Source organism: Astatotilapia calliptera, chromosome 16, assembly GCF_900246225.1.
Source record: "Astatotilapia calliptera chromosome 16, fAstCal1.2, whole genome shotgun sequence".
NCBI lineage: Eukaryota > Metazoa > Chordata > Actinopteri > Cichliformes > Cichlidae > Astatotilapia > Astatotilapia calliptera.
Genome location: NC_039317.1, coordinates 12,995,149 through 13,019,457, shown reverse-complemented (window position 1 = coordinate 13,019,457; position 24,309 = coordinate 12,995,149). Strand labels below are relative to the sequence as shown.

The window sequence follows — 24,309 nt, the reverse complement described above, 5'->3', positions numbered from 1 at the left end:
TGGAAGTAATCAATACCGGTGATCATTCAAAGCACTGATCTCTCTCTCTACATATATATATATATATATATATATATATATATATATATATATATATATATATATATATATATATATATACATTTATTTGACTTTTTAAAATAGATTTTTAGGCTTTATTATGCTAATAAGTGCAATAAATGCAATAAGTATAAGTAGTAAGTACAATAAAAATAAATAAATAATAGGACATATGCTTTAATGATGAGAAGCAAAGTATTCTACACTGCAATATTTTTTCAGTCACAATTCTGATTTATGAAGATTAAGGATTTAAGTCATTTTTGCATCAATAAATGTTCGTGTTCATGTATTAATCTGCCAGTTATTCCCTTGAGACACTGATCGTCACTGAATCAGAGAAGAACGAAAAATTCTCATGTGATTTTGCTGTTTTTCCTTGCTCTTGGATGAGATTTAAAATTAAACTAAATGTTCACTAGTTCGTTTTTCTATTCACAAATCGGTTCACTGACCACATCGGTTCATTTGTATTTATAATTACTGTATCCGTGGGTGTAATTACTAGACGCGCGTGTAAAAACTTTGTCCTTTTAATTATCACAACCCAAACTGATGCATTGCGAATAAAACAAGTTGAACTAATGCACTGTTACCCCCTTCGTTTCCGTCCCCTTTAAACGGGGAGGTGCTCCGGTGCTCACCCCAGCCCAGGACTCTCCGCTGCGCTCCGGGAGGTGTGCACTGGAGGGAGTTTGGACTGGTTTAGAGCGGACGCGTCGGAAACCTCCCCTGAGGGGCCCCATGTAATTCGATGCATGCTGTTAAAGCTTAGAGTATATTGTCTTCCCTTTTGCTTATGAAGCCTCCACCCACCGGCCCACCCTACATTTAGCGGATCATGTGACTCGGGGTAAGTCATTTGCAAGTACAACAGTTCTCTGTGCGCTCTCATTCATTTCCTGAGAACTGCCTGAGCCGAGCAGCTGAGAGGCAGAAGGGGAGGGAGCTGCTCACTCACATACACTCACTCACACTCACACACATTATCGCACACACACTCACTCACACACATACACACGTACATACGCGCAGAGTGAGAGGAGAGAAGAGGAGAGGAGGAGACGAGACAGAGAGGACTGTAGAAAGGAAAACAGTCTCCTAGTCTCCACGGCTCTGCAGCTTCTGACAAGGTCTGTGCAATTTTCTTGTCCTGTTCCTCTGCTGGCTGCTGCTATGTGCTTCATTTGTCACGTTGCTGGGCTTTGTGCTTGTGTTCAATGCGTTTCGTCCAGCTGTCATTGCTCTGTCAAAGCAAATGACAACTCAGATCACCTATAGTATTGTGTTTGGTGTTTGACAGTAGAGAAGGTAGTGGGGGGGGAGACAAGAGATACCGCATGTAGCTGACTGGACAACTCTTTATTGTCAGTGTCAATTAATAAGCTGTCATAAAAGAGGCCAAAAAAAAAGAGAGCTGATTTTTATATACTCGGGACAACCGGGGACATGGGCAGCATCCACACTTTTGCAGCGCAGGCACCTCCTGTGTTTCAAGTCTCTTATCTCTCACAAGTCCAATGCAACTTCAAACATATCTGCTTATCAGTGAAGGAGTCTTGTAGAATAACACTGACTGAATGTCTTAGTGGGGGATGTGAGTGTGACTGCGCTGCAAAAACTCTCGGCACTTCTCAGTGGAAAAAAAAGTTTGCTGCTTGTCAGAGTTTCGTGCATGTCTTAAGAGAGTTGTGTGCGTGTGGGTGTGCATTTGTGTGCAGCGTTATGGTGTGTGTGTGTGTGTGTGTGTCTGTGTGTGAAAGAGAGAGACGGGCTTGTTTGTCTACTGTAGCAGCTTAGAAACAGAGGAACGAGGCTGTTAGGAATGGGTTAAACATTGGGAGGGTTGGATAGCGGAGGAAGGACACTCGGGTGTGTGTATATATGAGTGTGTGTGTGTGTGTGTGTGTGTGTGTGTGTGTGTGTGTGTGTGGGAGTGTTGCAGGGGTGGTGTCTTGGATGTCATCGCCAGCGCTCTCACTTCCAGGGTAATAGTCATTGGTATTGATGGGTGGCTGTCACAGGGGCAGAGAGCCACCAGGCTGGAGAGAGTGGCCGGGGGCTGGCCCTTGGCTGTTATTTTCAATTACAGGGGACCAGGGCAGAGCTGACAGCAAAGGCATTTGTACATCCAGAGAGGGGGAGGACGAGGAGGAGGGGGGAGTATGTGTGTGGAGAGAATGGGAGGGAAGGAGAGAGAAAGGTGGTGGTGGGGATGGGGGTGGTAGAGACTCTGGCCTCTGCTCTTGGGTTTGATGTGGAAACTAAGCACTGACCTGTGTGACTTTACCCTAGCGATGTGGAGAGGCCCTACCTTGCCTTTAACTATGCGTCCGGGGTCTCTCTCTCTGTCCATATATATATATATATATATATATATATATATCTGAAAGAAAGAGGAAGGGAAGGTGTGGGCATATATATGTGTGTGTGTGGATGTGTGAGGATGAGACCCCCTGCAGCTCTGCAGCTCCTTGGTGTTGAGCGAGGGAGATTAGTGCCCATTTAAAGTATCGCTTAAATCCATGTACAATAAGGCCTTCTGCCTGTGCACGAATAAGCAGGCTGATATCACACATGTAGAGCAGACTTTCGACACTGTGTGTACACGGCAAGGAATCACATTAGATGCCTGAAAGTGTCTCTTTACAGCACACAAACATCTGCACGTCTTGATCATCCAAATCACGTAAGTCTGGAATGTCACGGATCTGAAGGCTTATTTGTGATAACAGTATTTATGATCTGGAAAGAAATTTGAAAATAAACTCTTTAAGGTTAATTACTGTAGCACTGAACCACATCTGTGGTCAGAGTGCCATTGTAAGCGCTAGATAATGTAGCTATAATTAGGGGGTTCAGTGTATGTATGAACAGGTCTTCAACAGAAAGTCTTTAAGCTGGATAATCCCTGAGGCAATGGCCACAATAACTGGTTAACATTTTAAAATGCATAACTTTTGCTGTGTCTTTACCCAGCGTTCACAGTACGCCTGGATTATGAAGCAGTGTAGAAAATTCAAGCACTGTGTTTTAGTGTGGACTGAGGAAAACAGAGACTTTGCAGTCCAGGTCCCGAAGTCTTCATCACATGCCCACTTTGCTGCTGATGCTAGAAGCCTTTGTACATTCTGTATTTGATCATGCTACTGCTGCCTGCATGTAAGGGAAGCCTGCACAGTGCATGTGATATATTGTCTTAATCAAGACCATCTTCTTGCTGAAACACAGTCAGAGCCTGTATTTCTGTAAAAATGACTTCATTGACTGCTAAAGTATTAACTTCACTGACAACACTACTCACTTCAGTGTAGCATATAATAATGCGGTGAACTGAGAACAGTTCAAATGAACTGTAGTACATTTGGATGATAACAGAAGAGTTAAATGACCTGTCTGAATGTTTATCATGTAAAGGTCACTTTACATGATAAACAGGTCAGTGTTCCTTGTGACTTAATCCAGACATTCAGATAGCAGTAACAAAAAAAGAAGAAGAAAAAGAAATGTTGACCAGTTAGTGTATATATTTTAATGTTTACCCTAAAGCAACATGCAACCTGCACTAGCTGGTTTGACAGCAGTATCGAAAGGATGTTGCTGTTTGTGGCTTACTGTGAGGATGTATGTTTAGCTAGAAAAAATGAGTGGGTTAGTAAAAGGTCATGGTTTGGGTTCAAAATGACTGTTTAGCACTTTTGCGTCACAGCAAGAAAGTTTGGGCTTGAACCTGTCGGTGTCCTTTCTGTCTCGATCTTGCGTATTCTGTCTGTGACTTCATGGGTTTTCTCCAGATGCTCTGTATGTTCCCACAGTCCAAAAAGATGCTTGATATAAGTGTTGATTTCAAAGTCGGTTGTACAGGTGAGCGTGAGTGTGAAAGGCTGTTAGGGTCTTTTTGTTAGACCTTTGATGGACTGGAGACCCCAGCAGGCAAAAAGCAAGGACTGTAATTCTGTCCAGTCTATGATCTGGAGACCCCCTGGTTCTCCATGAAACTAGCTGGAAAAATGATTACAGTGGATATATTGGTGTCTCTTCAATGCCCTGTTTATAGTAATAACTAAGAGTTCAAGAACAATGATGGCAGTGGCTGTCCGTTAAAAAACTGGGAACTGACACTTGTCTTCGGTGTTCAAATTTACTTTAATCATCCATCCACCCATCGCTGTATGTACTTTTTTTTATTCATCTTTGACATTTGCTTCTGAAGGACAGCAAGCATAACTCTTGCAACTTGCAGAATGCTCTGAAAATTGACTTATTTTGTTTTGGGGTGTTTCCTTATTTTTTTATTTTCTAGTTTTTTGCTTGAAGCATCAGGTTTTCCCACAAATAGACTTTACATAGATATCGGCAGGCTGTACAGATATTTTAATGTCTCATGACTCATTTTAGCATTTTTGTGATTCTTATCGTCTGTCTGAAAGGACGATATACATCATTATTGTGCAAGTGGACAATCATCTCGCTCTTATTTTAAAGGTTCAGTTGTTACTAACCACCTAGCCCCATCCTTCCTGTGTCATGCTTTGCTGGTTTACTGCTGTGCTGGCAAAATTATTCAGCTGCTTTGCTCTCATCCCGGGCATCATCTTGGATGGCAGCTGCCCATATTGGTATGGGGAGATCTGGAGATCCACTGTAAGTTGGAGAGCCACTTTTACTGAGACCTGCAGTATTTGGAGACTGCTGCATGTGTCACTACTACAGTTGGAGCCCATCCAATTGTGGTAGGTGAAAGAAACACTGGAGAGGCAGCTGATTAAAATGCTCAACATGTCAGGTTAAACATTTGCATTTATAAATGGTATTCTTTAGCATACCTGTGCCTGCTTTTGAGCGCACCCAACCCCTGAAACCCACCGCTGCTGTCACAAATAGAATGCAAATCTTGAGAGCACACCGACTATGCCAACATTGACATGAACGATTTGATGTCTCACACGTCTTGCTGTTTTCCTCCACAACTGTATAAAGCTGGTGCTGCCAATCTGATTCCTTCAGTAGCTCAACCCCCACCCCAAGACATGGTCCAAAGGCTTACGATAAGGATCGGTACAGGTGGGGGGGACTCAATTAAAAAGCCAATCACCAACGGATAGACTCTATCTGTCCATCAACACCGCTCTGCCCAGGATATTTAATTGCTCCGCAGGATTCCCCCCTTTAAAGGCAACCTCTGTCAGCCACGTATCAGGACGCACAAATTGGCTGCTTGTTGACAGATCAAATCTTTCAGGAAGATGTGCTTTGCTCTGGTTTGTTCATGCTAACAACACATAGGCTCAAATTTGTATTTAAGAAGATGAAATTTCCTGCATTAGGGCTAATAAACTGGGTTAACTGCTGCCATATTGACTGACTGCTCATTGATCCAAGTGGGTGTTATGGAGTGTATCAGCACTGATTGCAGATAGACTGCAGCGCACTATATGGCTGGATTAATGTGGGTCTCTACTGTAATCCAAGGCCAGGGTGAGAGGAAAATTAGAGAGGTTAGAGTATGGACCCAATATATAACATACAGATCCAGTTTCCGAAAATTGCTTCTCATCTCTCGAGCTCTCAATCCAGGATATGTTGGCACCTTCTTACATCAAACTATCATGTGAGCCAAAAAAGAAAACGCAAAAGCTGATTCAATTAAAGGAAAGAGAAAGGAATCGTTGTGTCGCTTCGTCGTTCATCCAGCGGTGGCTGTCGTGAACTTACTGTGAGCGACATTAAAAAACAAAAAGAAACATCTGTAGGTGATGTTAGTGAGCTGAAGTCCCTATACTGGTATTTCATAATCCTAGAAATGACAAAATGTTCTTTCCCTTTGCACATTCTCTTGTGGATTCAACCTTCGACCCGAGTGTCCAGCCCCCGTTTGTTTACCAAATTAAGTTAAGGGTGTACACAGAGTGCAAGAGCATGTGTGTTTAGTGAGCAGAAAGAGAGGGGTGAGAGAGAGAGAGGGAGAGAGAAAGCACGGAAAGTATTGTGCAACAGCCAGGGACTCTGAGGTTGATAGTATAAATAGTGAAGAAAAAAAATCAGAAGGCTCTACAATCTAACATGAAAGATTCCAGCTTGTCCAAGATCATTTTAAGCATTGTTAACCTCATCCCTGGTTGTATACTTATAAGGAGTCTCCTATTGTTAAAGCTATCGTGGGGAACCAAGTTTTTATTTTGATAGAGCAAAAAACGTATTAAGACAGGCAGATTTTTTCAAATGATGTCTGACCGGTGTATTGATCCAAGTTTTTTTTTTCTTTTTTCCTTTTGAGTAATGACACAATCGCTAGAGCAGCACACTCACTGCTTACTGGAAGTGACTCATGTTGCAGAGCTTGCCCCCAGACTCTGATTTGAGGTCGCTCGACATGTTTCCATGGCTAGGATAGAAAGGTATGTCAGTGGAAGGCCCGTCTATAGGCGATGACGTTTCCTCTTTCAAACTAGCGTGCGATTGATTTTAGCCAAATATGGCTGGTTAAAGGAGGAGAGAAGAAAAGGAAGGAAGCCAAGAAAGAAGGATGGGAGAGTATTCAAAGTCAGCATTTTCAGTCTGTTTTGGATCATTTCTGAGACTTTCCCCTTCACAGAATCTTTTGGGAGTTGCTTCTCTCTATCCTCCATGCAGATGGTTTCTACAGACCTGTGTAAGGATGCTGCGTGGATCACTGTGAACTTTGTTTCCAGTTGTACTGTAGGTCAACTGTTAGGAAACGAAATTATGTAAACAGCATGTGGAATCCATTTGGAGGGCTGTGGCATTTCTACACAGCTGAATTTAGGCTCCTACTACAGGCCATAGCTCTACTCAATTAGCTGCTTCAGCCAGGTATCAACATGGCACAGCGTCGGCTTAAAAAGAGAGGAGCAGTAATCGAAGTGAAGGCGTGAGTAGATGAGTAATAGAGGTAAACACAGCTGCTGGCTTTTATTGAGTGTTATTGGAGAGCTGGAATGGGTCAAACCAAGGGGAAAAACTCGGTGAGCGAAAATAGCTGCGCGCATTTGATGTAATAAGTGTCAGTGTGTTGGAATGTTTTGCTTGGTCCGTTATTGTCAATTTCCATGTGCTGTGCGTTGGGGTGGATTTGGTTGTGTCAGCAAAAAGTAGGGTTAGATAGTCGCGACACTTTGTGAAGCTGCATCAGGAGGACTCTGCAAAGGCTATTAAAAAAAAGCCACGAGAAAATTGCCCGTGCGCTCGCATATATGCCTGCATGCAGGCCGCTGTTTGGATGTAAGAGATGGCGAGTGAGAAAAAAGGGCAAAGGAAGACAAGTGAAAAAAAAATAAGAGTGTGTGTTTCACTGTTTGAGATGATATTATTTCTACATGAGTTGTTTACAGTAGATACAGTAGTAGATGAGTCACTGTATTGGTGCCTTGGCATGCTTGCATTGTACAGTTATTGTACAACATCTAGGTCGATCTTTTTGAGAATGCACGTGTGCTGTGATGCATTCGGAAGACAGGCCATTGGGAGCAGTATGTACACAGTGCATATGTTGGGGGAAGGGGAATCACATTCAGACATACATGTTGGAACACAAGTACACACACATACGCTACCAGAGCCTAGGGGATAAGAGACAGTAGCCTACACAAAGAATTCGCCATTAGGGTCGAGTGTGCTGGCATCCCTTCGGGCAGGTGAGAGTGGGTGGGGGTGGTAAACATGTGGGTGGTTAGTGGTGGTAGAGTTGATGGAAAGGATTTTTTTTGTTGCTTTTTTGTGAGGGTACTGAACTAATCCATTAGTTCAGTGTGGGAAATTAGAGCAGGGTTTCACCCTTACACTCATTTTCAACATGTTGAAAGCAGCTATAACTTCTTCACGAGCGCTGAGAAATGGCAAAATACCACAAGGTTCACTTGCTTAACACCTTTACAACACTGAGAACGCTTTATATTTCCCTTCTATGGCGGCCTCCCACTGTAAAGCATCAATAAAAATATATTCACCGGTTTTTCATTTTTTATTCACGGTGAATGCTGTACAGAAATGTGCCCGCGATGCTGTTCGGTCTTTTCGAGATGATTAGTAAGTACCGCAGTGTGGTCACCTCAACCAAGGACCTGTGAACTGAAAGTAAATAAGAGACTGGTACAGAGGCACCGAGTGCATCTTATATTGATCCACTGCAGTCAACCAGCCTCACAGTATCTCACTCTCGTGTACAGTTTAGCCGTATGGTGGTATAAACATACACAGAATATTAGAGTATCTTCCTGAAAGGCTAAGCCAAGTGCTCCACACGTTTACCCTGGTTTGCTTGGCTCCACCTCCCCCTCCTTTGGTACAAGTGAGGTTTTTGTGTCAGAGGCTATTTTAGATGCACAGCCACTGACCGTGCTGCATTTACTGAGGTGAGTGAGTGTGTATGCATGTGTACGGTGTTTCTGAGAGGTCAGCGGATTATGCTGAAGCAAGAAGACCTCATAGTAAACTATCTCTTCAGGAGCTGTTTTGTGGTGTCTATTTGTGGTTTCCTTAGCACCAAACTCGATCCAGCTTTCATACTGAACATTTAACTTATTCTTTCTCACGATTTCATCAAAATGACCTTCAATTGGACATAAATAGTCTAGAATGGTGTCACAAATTGCTTTGACTTGGGAGTCGGAGCTTGCTTGAGTAATGCCACCTCACTTTAGCGCTGTCACGGTCACAGCTTGTTTAGCTGTTTCTCTGCTGCATTTGAGGCACATGATGCAAGAGGATGTCAGACTCTTCTGTTTACCTCTCTCTGGAGCAATGTGGAGGAGTGTGTGTGTATTTGTGCACGGCTTGTGTGTGCATACACTGTAGGTGTGTGTGGGTGGCTGTTTGTGTTGAATGGGCATCCATATTCTTCTTTCATGGGCAGAGCTGCAGAGTTTATGTGCATGCGTGTCTGCCTCTGAATCTAAGATAAATATGGTTCACGGTGGGTGCAGGCAGAGGTCACGAGGTTTGTGAGTGTCTGCGAGCCAGATTGTAGATCAGAAAAGGGGCTCAGGAAGTCAGCTTTATAAGAAGTGCATTTGAGACACAGACAGAGACACAGACAAACCAGACAGCGACCGACTCTTCTTTTCGCTTTGAGTGTTTCCTCTCAGAATAAACAGCTTCTTCATTTCCCACAGTTTCACAAGACCTAGAAGGGACGGAGGTGGTAATGGTGGAGGTGGGGATCTTTCACAATGAAAAAAGTCACTGAAAAAAAAAAAAGATAAAAGATTTCCCTTTTGCCCTGTTGTAACCATATTTTGACCATTTGACTCATTAAACAAGAGGCACTAGGGAAATATCTGGCTAAAGTGTTATTACTTGTGCAACTTGCTTTGGTCTGTCGACTCTTTGGTTTAATTTGATAAGTTTCACTTGATTAAATAAAGCATGTATCAGTGCCGGTCTGCGACATCTTCTCATTACCTTGAGGAAATTTTATTGTGAACCGCAGATTTGTTATTGTAACCACACTCATAACTGACTTGCTGTATGTCGTGGTCGTTACAAATTATTCTGCCTGTGTGCGTGTGTGCTGGTGAAGGCAGCGTACTTGAGCTGCATCCGGCGACCTCATCCCCCTCATCATGACAGGATTACTGACACAGGATCCCCCTGCCCCTGGCAGAAATAGCAAGGACCCAAGGGCAATTCACCAGAATATGGGAACTTCCGTGGGCCTTACTAGTGTGTGACTCTGTGTCTGTGTGTTGTTTGTGTATTTACATGGGCATCCACTCTATAAATGGAGCCGGTTTCCTCTCAGGTGCTGAGCTGCCTGGCTCAGGGAGGAACACTATGAGTTCACTGCTCTGTGGCTCTCTCTCACACATGGCAGTGTTTCCATAATTTCAGACGTCATTACACTGATTTCTAAGAATTTAATTTGAAGTCTTCAAATGATTTATATCACGGGTACTGCTGTTGCTTCTTTAACTTTACACCGCACAAAGTCGCCAGAGCGCAGGTTTTTCTTTTTAAATTTAATTAGGAACACGACGACTTTTATGGGGAATTTCAAATTGGAGCTTTTCTTGAAGCTGGGTGTAACCATTATGACACTTGGATCAATGAAATCAATACTCATCCTTTGCTAGGCGCAGTCAACCTGTTCACATGCTTTGGGTGTCTATCTCTGGAGCTGTCTCAGGCTACTCTGTATTTGATTTTCCACACATCCGTGCATCCAACCATCCAAAATCCAATTCAGTGTTTTGTGGGGGCTGGACCCTATCCCAGGTGCCATGGGGCGAGAGGCAGGGTGCACCCTGGACCCAATTTGTCACATGGCTTTATTTGGTATTCGGTTTTATGAAATTTTTTTTTAATACACATCATTTTTTTTTTGATAGGCAGCATCTCAGTGATATCGTTTTTACTCTTAATTTCAAGAATAATCATACAAGGATTAGCCATTAGGTGACACCTCTGTAATCGCTCTGTTTTGTTGCTGCTGACAACCTTAATGTGCCCATTTACCTTTTATTTCTAAAATCATTATGTATTCATCCTGTCTCTGAGTTTTTCCTTTAAATTGATAAGGAGCTGATAAGTTCCCCAAGTTTCACAATATGTGCCAGAAATAAATCATCCAACACATGATGAGTGTGTTCTGTCTATTAATAACTGTGTACATAAAGCAAGCTGTGTTTTTCCTCTGTGGAACTGATTTATTCGAAGAGGAAATGGGCGGGGTGTTTTGAGGTAAAAGGCATCAGTTGAGTGCATCTTTGAGGGGGTTTTAACCCTAAAGGGAACTTTTTTCCCCTCTCTCTCTCTCTTTTTTAAACAGGGTAGGGTGTATAAGCTGTAGTTTATTGCCATTGTGCTTGTCTGCAGTCGGAGAAGTCCACGCTTTTATGAGCAAGGAGGTAGTAGCTCTCTGCTCTCTTGAGCCCCGTTCAAAAATGTCCCAGAAGCATCCAAAAGACTTCACTTGCTGCTCTTGCCAAGGAAAATACGTCTTCTGAAATGGAAATTCTGAGACCATTCACAGAGTGCCAGGAATGATTAAAAAAAAAAAAACATGTCCAAAACAGTACATCCAGGCGTGAACCCTAAACACACATACATACATTGGACAATCAACAAACACCATCAACACTGACGGTGTTTCTCTTTTCCTGTCTGGTGAAGGGATTTTATTTAGATAGGAAGTACCTTAATCTCATTTTCATGAGAGACCTTAAAGGGGAACTCTGCTAATTTCAAACGTCAACTCATCGTATTGAAAACAGTTATTTGCATTATTTGTTTGTAATCTTTATGTCCCTTCTGTGGCTCTGAAGGGAGTTTTTTTCATATCTATCAACATAATCGGTTTTTCAAACATGATGGAACATTGACGCTGTGAAATCCATACTTTAAAATGGTTTGCGCTGTGCACCACTGGTTTGTTACTGCGCCGATGGCTTGTTGGCATGCTGGCCAAAGCAACGATGTGGCTCACCCGCAGCGCGCTGAGAGTTCAACTAATTTGAACTTTGACCGCTGCGCACTGTGACAAACAGCGGCAGACTACCAATCAGGAGCACGGGAACATTTTCCGGTGGCTTCAGGGTCATTTTGGTCATCAACAGCTATATTGTAGCAAGCAGGAATGAGTTGACTGCCCCCCACTCCCAGCAAAAATCAATGCATCAGGCGCTTTTTTACGGTCTTTTACAGTCGCCAGCAGGCACAGAAGGCAATATGGAGGATAAGCTGATGCTGTGTGTCTGAATCCCTTAAACTCCACTTAATTCCCACACAAATTATCATTTGACATCCTGGAGAAAACCCAGGTTCCAAGTAGACATGTCAGTTGTATGTTTTACCAGCCATGCAGTTTGTTGTCAGATATGAATATGAGTTAACACAGCTAAGATTTTCTTTATATACATTCCCCAAATAGCTCTATGGATTTATCTGACTTCTCAGCATCATATCTGGTGTCACTGACGCCTGTGCTGCTGTTCTTCCTTTGAGAGTGCTTGGGTTTTCTATCTATGCATGTGGAAGAGCATGGGATTGAGGTGTGCTCTTCAAGGCTTTTGCTGGGGAGGCCTGAGAGCAGAGCCAAGCAGCCAAGTATAACTTAGTCATCTGCAAATGAAAATAAGAAGTTCTCTGACTAAAGTGGTCCTGTTTGAATTGCATTATTTATGTGGTGTTTAGCTTTGTAGGGCACCACTGACTGGATTGGGTTTAAGATTCAAATGTTGAGCCCTTGACCGCATAAAATGCCATAATTTTCCTGGGCGCAGTTACTCTTCGAGTACTAACTCAGCAAGGAACTATGCACGTACCTCTCAAGACCAGAATTAGTTCAACAAGATGAGGTCATGCACAGATGCAGCTTAACATGAAGCAGGCTGAGATTGAAAATCAGCTGTGATTCGGCTGATCCGTCTACTCTGCTAGCAAAAAAAAATCAGTAGCTTTATGTCCCAGTGTCTGCAAAAGTATCACTCATCCAAAGCTCTTTGTCTAGCAAGTTTTTTCCCCTCATTTCACCTTCTTTATTGAGAAATTGCTACAGTATTTCTTTACTAGTTTTCAAAAACCTCTGTGCACTGGCTGACTTGAAAGAGAGGAAGTGCTGCAGTGTGCAAGTGAGCTAACAGTCGTAGGTTGGTTATCAGGCCAATGTGTCACATTGGGGTGTCCAGGGGCACAGAACAGGGAAGTGAGCTGCAGCGAAGAGGCCAGCAACAGACAGCCTGGGCAAAACACAGGAAATGCTTATTTCGCATCAACTACCATAGAACTAGTTAAGCATTTGTTTACATTTTTAAATGCATTTCTTGCTTTGCTTTCTTGTTCTCCCTTTTTTCTTTCTCTCCTCCCTTTGGTAGAGGACTGGATGGGAGGGGGGGTCTGTTGGCATTCTTGCACCGTGTGCTTTGCGCTCGACCGGGCCTTGGCTCATGTCCATATCCCCTCTCTCCCCTCTCTCCCTTCTCTGATTCCCTCCCTTCCTCCTCCCCGCTAAACAACCCCCTCCAACCCCTTCAACTCCCCGTGATTGCTTTCCTAACCACTGCTTTTGCCAGTAACTCTGCGCTCTTCAACCCCCCCCCCCCGCCATCTCTTCCTATCACCTTCCTGAATCCATCCTCATGTAACCCCCCCATCCCCTCCCCCCAATCCCCCCAATTATTCATTACCCCTTCCCTTCCTCTCACCCTTTTCCATCCCTCTTCCATCCCAGCCCGTGGCAGCAGGTCCAGCCTCTGTGACACAGATGCACCCAGTTGCTCTGGGCGTTCGACATGGGAACAAAGCATTGGCGGGGCCCGTCTGTTGCAGTGTGTTACAGGGTGTGTGGCATTTGTGTGTGTGTGTGTGTGCTAGTATGTCCACATGAGAGGAAAAAGATGAGAAGGGAAGCAAAGATGGTGCACACAGCTAGATACTAAATCTGGTTTCATTAGCTTGTTTAAGCCTCAACTTTTACTTGAACAACAAAAAAATTAGAAATGTTTTTCCGTGCTCTTAGAGTGAACACCCAGAGACAGTATCAAGCACTTGCACAAAGTCACAGTGTTGTTCACCACCAACCGACATGCATCTTTTTTTTTTAATATAATTTTTTTTAGCCAGTCAAGTACTTCCTTGTTAAACTCCATTAATTAACACTGAACAGTTCATAAATAAAATTATTTCATTCACAGTGTTGGCAGCGTGCTAGTAGCACAGGTGTAAAGCTAAAAGACAAGAGTAAGCCACAGAGCTGTTTCTGGCACAGTGGTTTTTAATTTGATATGCTTTCCTTTTGATTTTTTTGATTCTGTATGCAGTGAGGAAATGTGCATGTAAACGAGCGCATGAGGTCAACATTTGGTCTCACAATGTCTGATGTCTTCTAGAGAAGTTTGTCTATTCTAATTTTTAACATTTTTTTTAAGGCAGCCCGCAAGCTTCTTGCTGTTGCCTCAGTGAGTACACAGTCAATAGCCGTCAACAGGGAACTAGGAGATGGTGAACCTCAGGTCATGGATGTTGATGTGCAGTCGGAGTTTCACTTCATTCAGTTAAACGCATTAACAGGCACGCAAATAAATTCAAACAATAAAACAAAGACAGCAGAAAATTCACAAATAGGTATACTTGGAGTATTTCTTCTGCTAGAACTGACATCAATCTTCACCTGCTCCCTTTACCTTCTTTTTTTTTTTACCGAGGGATTGTGGTGGGGACAGGAGGGCTTGTAGGAGGGAGAAATGAGATGCCTCAACACTCCACTGCCCTCCTCTCTCCATCCAACTCCCCCACACACCTGGGATGGCCATTTCATTTCAGAGAGCAGCAAATGGAAAGGTGATCTTAATCTACCCTGTTTCCTTCTAACCCCCCCACCCCTCCTTCTCTCCATCTCCCACACACAGTGCCTCATACCGCTGATGGACAGTGCACTGCTAGTTGCCTGAGCCTGCTGCCAGCAGAGCAAATTTAGTGATACTGGATAGGCATTGGTTTATCACAACCAACAAATTCTTTTCAGTTTCAACTCAGTCTTTGTTCTTATCTTTAATCTTTTTGATTTTTTTTTTTTGATCTTCAAGCACTAGCTGTTAGAAACAATTCTTTTGTGGGAACAAAAGCGATTGACATTTGACTTCAGTCAAAGGAGTGCGACACGAACTCCTCAACACCCCTCAGTTATCTCATTACTCAGTGTTAGGGCTCCCCGACTGCCGTTAGCTCTTTGGTCATTATCATCACAAGCAAAGGAAAGCAGAGACCATTGATTTCCTATGAATATCCCTCTGCAGGCCAGTTCATTAGGTACTGCTCACAAACCCACTGGATTAAATGGACTTTAGGCACACGGGGAAAAGATTGCTACTTTCAAGAAGTTCTAATTGTTTTGCTTTTCCATCAGCAATAGAGTGAGCATTTAGCACAGTGAAGAAAAATGAATAGAAAAGGAAAAAACAACAACTTTTTGATGTAAGAATAGCAAACCCCTCGGGAAAATAAAGTTTTATCTTAAGTGTCTCTGTCTGGAGAGGTTTGGGGTTTTTTTTCTTTTTTTTTCTCGTGAATGAGGAGAAAGTGCATTTGCCATAACGGTGGTCATCCCGGGGAAAACAAAACCTCACTTTCTGCCTCTCTTAGTGCACTCCTCTCTTCTTTTCCTCCTCAACACATGGCTTGAGGCTGGACCGAGGCTGCAGCTCCACCCGCCCAGTCGTTACCATGGCAACGCTATCTGGGCCTACCAAGACCTGAAGCCGAAGGACATCCTGGACAACAATACAATAGCAGCACAGCCAGGGTACCTGAGGGACTTAGACCTGTGAGGCGAGATCTGGGGGGTTGCAGATTGAGGGAGTAAATCCTCCCTCTTTCTCTGCCTCCCTCACACACTCAACTCACAAACACAGTCAGGATTAGCCTTTCGCTTGAGACTCTGAGAGGTAGAGGAACAATACTTGGCATTAAACAGTTTTGCTGAAACAATTTTTGCATAAGAAATGTTTTCCGATAGCTGTCTTGAGTGGATACTTTGGTGAGTAAAAAACAAAAACAAAACCCAAACGTTTAGTAATTGAGCAGGCCACGGGGATTTTGTGTGATATGCAATATGTTTAGGACATAAGGTAAACAGAGATAATGTATGTCATTCATTACCGCCTCAGCTTTTATTCCTCAGAATTAGAATGGTCATGATTGCCGTGGTGCTGCTGACTATGAGGACTGGGCCGCAAACCCCGCTGCTGGTGCCAGCAGTGGAGAGTAATAGAGATGTTTAGGGTCTATTTGCCTTGCTTGCATTCCTCCATGTACTGCTGCTAAAATAATAAGAGGGAGGGTTACCTCAGGTCGGGCCCAAGCTGAGGGATACGGAACATGCATTGTTGTCATTGGCTCCATCTGAGTATCGCTCTTAAAGCCACAGTGCGGAGCTGAGGAGACGGGCACTGCTGCCCACTTTACAGACGCACCGTGCTCAGAGGCAGAGGGATGCGTGGATCTTAAGAAATACTTCAAATAATAATGTGAATTAATGAATATTACATTACACCTTTAGAAGTGCCACAACTTCAAACGGCGCTCATTGTTTTCTCTATATAAGTGGCTAAAGAGGAAAACTCTGAAGATGGGTTGTGTTCATGCCTTTGCTGTTGATTAACTGTATATGAAGCATGTGTTTGTATTCCATTGAAGTCTTAAGAGGATTTCTTTCAGTATTATTAAGTGTTATTAGCCCCACTGCAGCCCACCAGGCAATTCGAAAATCTTTATTATAAAGAAGAGAGACTCACAGTTTGTGTGCGTCTTTTTGTGTGTGTGTGTGTGTTTGTGTGTCAGCTTCTGATGATTCTGAAACATGAAGTCATGTCTATTTAAAATGTGTTTATTTCTCAGTGGGTGTGAGGACAACATTGTAGATGTCCATGTGTGAATAAGTGAGTGTGGGACCTGCTTAGTCATGCTAAAACACCCGTCTTACACCTCCTCTGTGTTCCTTCACAGGCAGGCTAAGAAACAGGATGTTAATGCTTGACGGAATGCCTGCAGTCCGAGTCAAAGCCGAGCCCCTGGAATCGGAACAAGGGGTAAGAGAGCAGTTGTTTTCCAGACAATTCCTTTTTTTTTTCCTGCTTTCCTTTCCTTCTTTCCTCCTCCCGGCAATGGGCTGATAATCACTCCCAGGCCTAAGCAAGTGAGTGACTGAGTGGGGGCTTAGAGGAGTGGTCGGAGAGCATGGTAGTAAGAAAAGAGAAGAGAAGAACCAAGAGGAAGAGAGCCACAGCTGGAGCAGGAATGCACTGGGGGTCTTTTAGGGAGGTGACTGGAGCCAGCGGAGTCCACGCTGGCTGGCTGGACGGGTGGGTGAGGCCTGTGCAGATGTAGCCTCGTCACTACTCTGAGGAGGAGGAGGGTTGCATGGGAAACTAAATCTTATCTATCTCTGCCTGTTCCTGCTTCTTGACATCTCTCAATTTTCCTTTATCCTCCCTCTGGGGTTTCTCACAAAAACACATGCACACATTAATACAGGCAGACAAACAACACAGCATGCCACACTCCTTCTCTGCACACACTATTACGGCTTCATCTGCTGCTTTGTTGTATCCTTTGCATGCCTCTGCTCTCTCACAGAGCTCCATGTCACCTCCGTGGTGTTTCTACACAGAGTAAGAGCTTGTCACTACAAGCCCATGTGAGCGCAGTTTAAAAATTCCACCAGCAAATCTGTAATAACTTTGTTTACCCGATCGGCTACATAGAACAATTTACTTTCATGAGTTCATTTAAATGTATTGATCATGTTATGTATAACAGAGGCACCTCGCGTAAGCTTTTCATGGCCCACATACAGTATCAGTGCTCTCTGGTCTGACGTACCTAGAAATAAAGTGGTCTTGTTATGGTGAAGCTGTTGCTAGGTTACAAGGGCTCTGTGTTGCTGGCATAGCTGTGTGTGTAGTGGGCGCAGACCACTTAATATTTGTAACCGTGATGAATTAGAATTCACTTATTATTGATTTCCATTCATAACCTATCAATAACATTTTTAGCTCTCTAATAAATCACCAAGATCACTTTGTGGGATAACGGAATAGTTTCTGTTGAGATGAATCTGGGAGCATTAACCTGTGATGGATGAGAAAAATACGGGCTGCTGATAACCCGTCAGGTTATCTCGGAGGCCTTGCAGAGAATTGTTTGGCTGTGGAGGTGGTTTGTGTTGATAAGAATTGAATCTCCACATCTAAGGAATTGGCATAGAGGGAGCAGGTGGTTACTTTCTGGGTGTCCTTTCCTCAGCTGCAGCTTAAGGGTTTGAGAGCTAGGCTCTTGCGCTGCTACCTCATACCTTGGGTTTGAAATCATTCTCCTTGTAATGATGTCAGTCACAGACAGGATGTGAGCACTGCAGCCCACACAGCTTTGAAGTGCACTAAGATCCAATCTTGCCCTAACAGACCGAGCTTCCCTTTAGATGGCAGAGGCAGACAGACAGTTTAGGCTGCTGCAGAAATGTGGTCTTCATTTGGGTGGCGTGGGGCCAAGGGCTTGCTGGAAATGGTCTGCCTCGTTAGACAATTCGCCTGCAAGGGGCTGGAAAATCTGCCCCGCTAACCATTATCCCCTAATAAAGACAATGGCATGAGGACGGAGGCAGGCAGGCAGGTTGAGCGGCTCTTGCTGTATGTGTGTCAGGTTTGTAAGCATGTGTGGGTTTGTATCTGTCAAAGTGAGAGTAGGGGTGGCTTAAGTTTTCCATTTCTGTTGAGTTGTGTTTGAAGAAGAAAAAAAGGCAGAACTTTCGTTTCTGCATGTTTTGTTTATGTATAGACCGTTCTAATATTTTGACGAGAGAATTTTAAATAGAGTTCTTACTTCTCAACATTACGGCAGCACTCACAAATGAATGGAAACAAAAGGTATAATACCAATGGACTAAAAAAAGCAGTAGATTTACTTTTATAGGCTTGTAATAGTGTTGCAAGTATACTTTTCTGTAAGTGGCATGTTTGATGTCTTGCTGTAAACTGAGTTTGTGCCATATGATCATTTATTGTAGTGCAATTTGCTCACTTACCATTTAGTACATTAAGTTACTTTTAACTACTTTATAAATAAATTAACAGATAAGTAAAGTTTTTTTTAAGAAACAGTGTATATGTATTTTATTTAAAAAGGAAATGTCATTGCTAGAGCGCCAACTAGTCTTTGTTTATAGGACACTTTCCAAGTGCACTGTCATTACAAACATACACAAATGCAGACAGAATTATTAGACCTCCCTATGAAAATTTAGTTTTAGTTCAGAAGTATTTCCAAAGTACTGTTAAACAGAGAAAGGAATTTTTAACACAGCTTGTCCAAACAGCCTAGCCCTATTTTGGATGCTTACATTCAACGCAATGCCAAACTACCCGGTCAAAATGATTAGCTCCTCTGACGTCAATAGTCAACCGTGTGTACTGTTTTTTTGCTGGTTAACAGCCTGCAGTCGTTGGTTGTCGTTTTCAACAAGCTTCTCTGATGTTTCCTGAGCAATCCCAGCCTGTTATGTGATTATCTTCTGGCATGGACATTGGTCTTCAGTTCATCACACAGATTTTCAGTAGAATTCAAGTCAGGGTTTTGCACAGGCCAGTCAATAATGCTCACGTTGGTCTTCTGGAGGTAGCTCTTCACCGTATGTTTTGGGTCGTTGCCATGTTGAAAGTAGCCAAAGCACTCTAGTTTCATCTCATTAGACCTGCACAGTCCATTGTTGTGCCTGCTTCTAGTTATTGTTCTCCCAAATGGGTTAAGTCATTCACTGGTGCCTCGGTAGTCGTTCTGGAGTCTTTACACACCAACTCTCACTAGTTTTCTTTCAGAGGCTTTGAAATCTTTAACTTCTTACTTCGACCAGGCTTCTTCTGTACTCTGTGACTCTTTCAATTTCTTTTGATTTCTGTTCTTAACACCAGGAAATGTTGTGATAACTTTTTATATGGGTCTTCTACTTTGTGAGCGTCAATAGTCTAAACCAATTTCTTTTGTTTTTCTGAAATATTTCTTGTGACAAATAGAAACAATTTTATGTTTGTTTGTATGTTTAGAAATGCTATGTTGAAAACTCTTTGCTCTTTTAAAAAAGCACTTGGGAAGATATTGCCAGAAAAATTCCATTTCATTGATTGTCCTAAACAATCAACATTTAGGACTGGGGCAGCATATCTGTTTTATTCATAACATTATTCATTCTGCACTTTACCACATGAGATACTTCAATGTCTTTAACTGGTAAGAAGACCTGCTAATACTACATAATTTTAGGAGTGGGCTACACACACTTACTAAGAAAGACACTGTTTTCAAAACACTGAGATTAGCCTCGGTGAATCTAACGGCTTCAAAGCCGACAGGCGGTATAGCTCCGGGCAGACTGTGACACTCGCTTTCTATACACAAAAATGGAAACACAGAGAGACCATGTGCAAAAGCAGCTAGATGGTAGCCCGAGGCTCAGCCAAGAAAGGCTACGTCAGACTGATGCAAGACAAAGTAGAGATGACGGTTAATGTTTAACTCTGTGTGAAATTTATTTAGATAATTTTGTCTTGGTAAATTCTTGATATAGCCACTAGATAGCAGACACTCAACCATAAAAAAATCAAACAAACAAACGAAAAATATAAAATGTGAATTTGAATAACCTAAAGGAGGGACGTGCTTGTTTAAATCTAGACATTGCTAGCATGGAGACTCAACAGAGTGTAACTTTTATTAAGCAAAGCAATGCAAGCGTCATCCGTCTCACTTGAGGTTGTTTGTATAAAAATGATAGGTTTATGTATCCATCTGTGCGTATAAATGTAGCCTGAAGCATGTTTAAGAATACAAGTGTATTCCGTTTCTTTGCCTCTAAGTACCAAAAACGTGTTTTAGAATAGAATAAAATAGAAAATCTCTTTATTGTTATTGTACATATACATCATCAGCCGTTTGGTTTGGTTTATGCTTTCACACCAGTGGCTCTTTAATTAGCTGCAAATCTAACAGTTGAATACTCAAATAGTATCAAAAAAGTTGTTGTGCGCTGCCCATAACATCCCCACAGTGTCGGAGTCTCTCAGTGGTGCACGGGCTTTATTGTCTCAAACATGCACAGCCGGATACTGATCGCTGTTCTTGCTGATAGAGTTTGTGGCTCTCTCATAGCTTCTCTTATCTTCTTACTCTTTTTTGCACTTCATCACTGCACCATAATTCTTTAACCAAAAAACCAAAACCTTATTTGTAAACTTTGGTTTCATCTTCCTCTTTGCGATGAGGCCCACAAGTTCGATCGTAACAGAAAAGGTAGAAGGGAACCTGTATGACGCTCTCATTGTCGCTGTGCTGGCAGCCTTATGCCACTGTGGATTCGCAACGATCTAAGTTGCTTCTACTGAAGCCTTTACTGATATTTGCTTTAGAATCTCTAAATATTCTATATGTGCCTGTAGGTCGCTCTCGTTCTTTGAGAATAACTTTTAAAAGAGGAGAACTTTATAAACGATTCGTCAGCCCCTTTAGGGAAGTGTCTCTGTTTGAATAGTACTGACAAAATTGAAGGAGATGTGATGTTATCTTTATCACAGTACACTAGAACTGATCATGTCTTCCATTTTCTTAATAAACAGCATGATTGAGCTTTTTTTTTTGAAGCAATACCCCTGAAGAATAACACAAACGAAATGCTGTGAAGGCTCATGCCTGAAATCGGTGGTGGGTAATGACCCAGACCATATTTTACTGTGGATCTTGACACGACACCAGTGACTCTGAGCTGAACCCCACTGAGGTTCAGAGTTCATCAGAAAGCATTTTTCATGGGGCATGGTTTGTTTTCCAACTGAAGAGGAGTTACGCTGCGTGAAGTTTTTTTTTTTTGTTTGATTCATGGGGTTGTAACACTTCCTGTAGGCTGAAAACAAGTATACAAGTCTGGAGTAAAAATAGTAAGCTACTACATAAAAGAACACCCATACACACCACTCAGAAAAATTCGTAATTCACCGCAGATCGACTCTCAGTCAGCATTACATAAGGAAAAAGAAATGCGAGTCTCTGAAAACAAAAGTGAGCATGAAAACCCACATTAGAGAACATTTTTTCATTTCTCCTGCAGCTGCTATTGGAGTGATTTTTTTTTCCATTTAATTTTAATGAGCTTTTCCTGTTTGATTATTTAAAAAAAAAAAATCCTGGACGTGCTCGCTCCCTGATGGCACTAACTGTGACTCAGCCTCTGAAAGGCTCCACTGTGAGGATCAACACTGCTTACCACACTTTGCAGCACCCACGTTGAGCAGAGTGAGCCGAGATCAGCCGCATCACATGCAACTCGGCTAATCTGACATTAGAACAAAGACCGCGATATCAAGTAAAGGGGCCAAAGTTTGGGAGCCCTAAGAAGCAAATAGTAGCAGGGTGAGCGTCACATTTTCTACCGTGTGTGTTCTCTATTATCTTTTCCAAGTAAACAGGTTCCTGAAACGTGTGCAGACAGATGGAGAGGTTGTGTTACAGTCTGCTTGGTGTTAAGTGAAAGATGTGTTGAGGGATACGCTAAGCCACCAGCATTGGCCTTAGGAGGCCCATTTCTGAGAGACGGAGAGAGACGGTCAGGAAATTGAGCCCATATGATGTTTTTTCACCGTCACAAAGGAGATTTAAGAGAGAGACAAGGGGAGCCAAGAGAGCTGCGTTTGTGTGGGAGTCATGGAAAACAGGAGAAAAAGAGAGAGTGCAACCCAGGGCAGGAGAAGAGAACGAGGGAGCGAAAGGAGGCAAGTTTTAGAGACGTTATCTTTACTCGTGCATTTCTGTGCGTGACATCATGCCAGTTGAAGAGCTTCACGGGAGAAGTTGAACTCTTAAATGAATATTTTGCTCTGTATTTGTGTTTCATAACAAATATTTCCACAAAAACTATTAGAACTTGGATTTCAGCCATAGAAACACTCTGTCTTTTGAGGTTAATGTATTTTGTGGCATTAAACTGAAACATCACTGTCTCTCTTACGCCCACAGTCACCCAAAGTGCGCCCTTACACTGCGATGGACGGCGTCCCCTTTTTCCTCAGCAGAGTTAAACCGGAACCTCCCGAAGACCTGCTCGCCCACGACCTGCACTTCCACACGCAGACCGAGCCCGTCGACCTGTCCATCAACAAACCCCGCCCCTCCTCTTCATCCGCCACCACGATTTCATCGTCATCCCCCCTCAGATCCGCCTTCTCCCCGTCTTCGTTATCGTCGTCATCCTCCTCCTCCTCCTCTCCATCTGTTATCACCTCAGCCTCGTCGGTGCTCACATCGGGCCCTCTGGTTGCCCCGGGAACTGGGGTGAGAGGTCAGCCATATTTGCACATCCTGCACTCTGTGCCTCCGCCTCCATCCAGCCCTCTGAGCCTGCAGGGAGCCGGGAAGCTCGCCAGCCATGTTCACCGCATCCCAGTTGTGGTACAGTCACTGCCCCTCATGTACACCACTGCCGTTCGATCACCCTCCAGCCTCAACAATGCCATCATGCTACCTCTGCTGGATGAGGCCAAAAGCCAGGGCAAAGGTGAGACCCTGCTCGCTGAATTTGCTCTATATTTATACAGCTAACTTTGTTCTGTTGGGATTTCTATTAAAGCTCTGTCATTATTTTAATAAGATACACTGCAAAAAGTTCAACTATGATTCAGGTTTTGAACTGCTGCCTTTTTTATTACATTTATATTTACTGAGCAGCCTGGGCCCCTGTGAAACTCTAGCCCCACATCTTGTTTTGGTGTATTTTGCATGTTCTAAGACGTACTTATAAGGAAATGTTGCCCTATGGTGTAACAAAGTCAAAATGATAAACATTTTAATGTTAGATTCAATAAAGAGAAGTTACATATTCTAGCTTCTCCTGGCCATTACATTACAAATACTGTGTAGGCTTACCACAACCTAAATCCACTGAGGGTTTTTGGACTTCTATCCTCTACCTCTGCAGTAGAGCTATATCTTGAGGGGGGGGGGACTTTGAGCTGCTCCCTTATTTCCCAAGGGGTCACGACAGCGAATAGATTCACTTGTTTGAATTGGCACCGATTTTACACCAGACGCCTTTCCTGACGCAACCCTCTCGATTATCTGTGATTGGAACCGGCCCTAGGAGTACGCCAGCCTGTGACTCCTCCCGATCTCAAACTGGGGGTCTTTTCACATCTATGGCAAATGTGTAAACCACTGCAACTATCTCTCAACGCCTTTATCACTGAGCTCAAAGTCTGAAAGGCTTGCGTGGATCAATCTAATCACTTTCTTTCTTTCCTACAAAATGAGCTACCTGCGATGCCCTGCAGGAAAAGATAAAGCAATACTTTCATAATGCAATTTCTGTGTTTGGAGCTAGTATTACCACGTTTTTCAGATTAAAATGTATCTCAGGGATACATATATTTCAAAAGTTTCTGAATTGAATTGCGTACTTTTTAAGGTCAATTTTTCTTCTACACCAGTGAGTTTTAATTAGGAAATCACGTTTTTGTTTTATTGAAAATTACAATTGTATTTAAAAATGTAATGGCTTACCACCTTGTTGGCGTGTTTCACCACTGGTGGCCATCATGATTCCTGATCAGCCTGACTGAAGGATGACCACTCACCTCAACCATGTGACCTAGATACTAATCCAGATTGGGTGAAACCTCTAATAGGACATTTAAGAGTTTGAAAGTGCTGGTACCTGTTCTTAGGCGCTACCTTTTGAGAAATATTACTTTTAAATCCGTT

At 42.9% G+C, this 24,309-nt stretch overlaps 1 protein-coding gene across 1 annotated transcript in view; it reads left to right on the top strand.

Moving 5' to 3' along the window:
• Positions 1–747: 747 nt before the first annotated feature.
• The window catches only part of klf12b (Kruppel like factor 12b), a 36,597-nt gene continuing 13,035 nt past the window's right edge, over positions 748–24,309 (top strand). The window contains 4 exon segments of the mRNA XM_026143745.1: positions 748–848; positions 850–913; positions 16,519–16,601; positions 22,570–23,107. Coding sequence (XP_025999530.1) covers positions 819–848; positions 850–913; positions 16,519–16,601; positions 22,570–23,107 — 715 coding nt within the window. The 5' untranslated portion in view covers positions 748–818.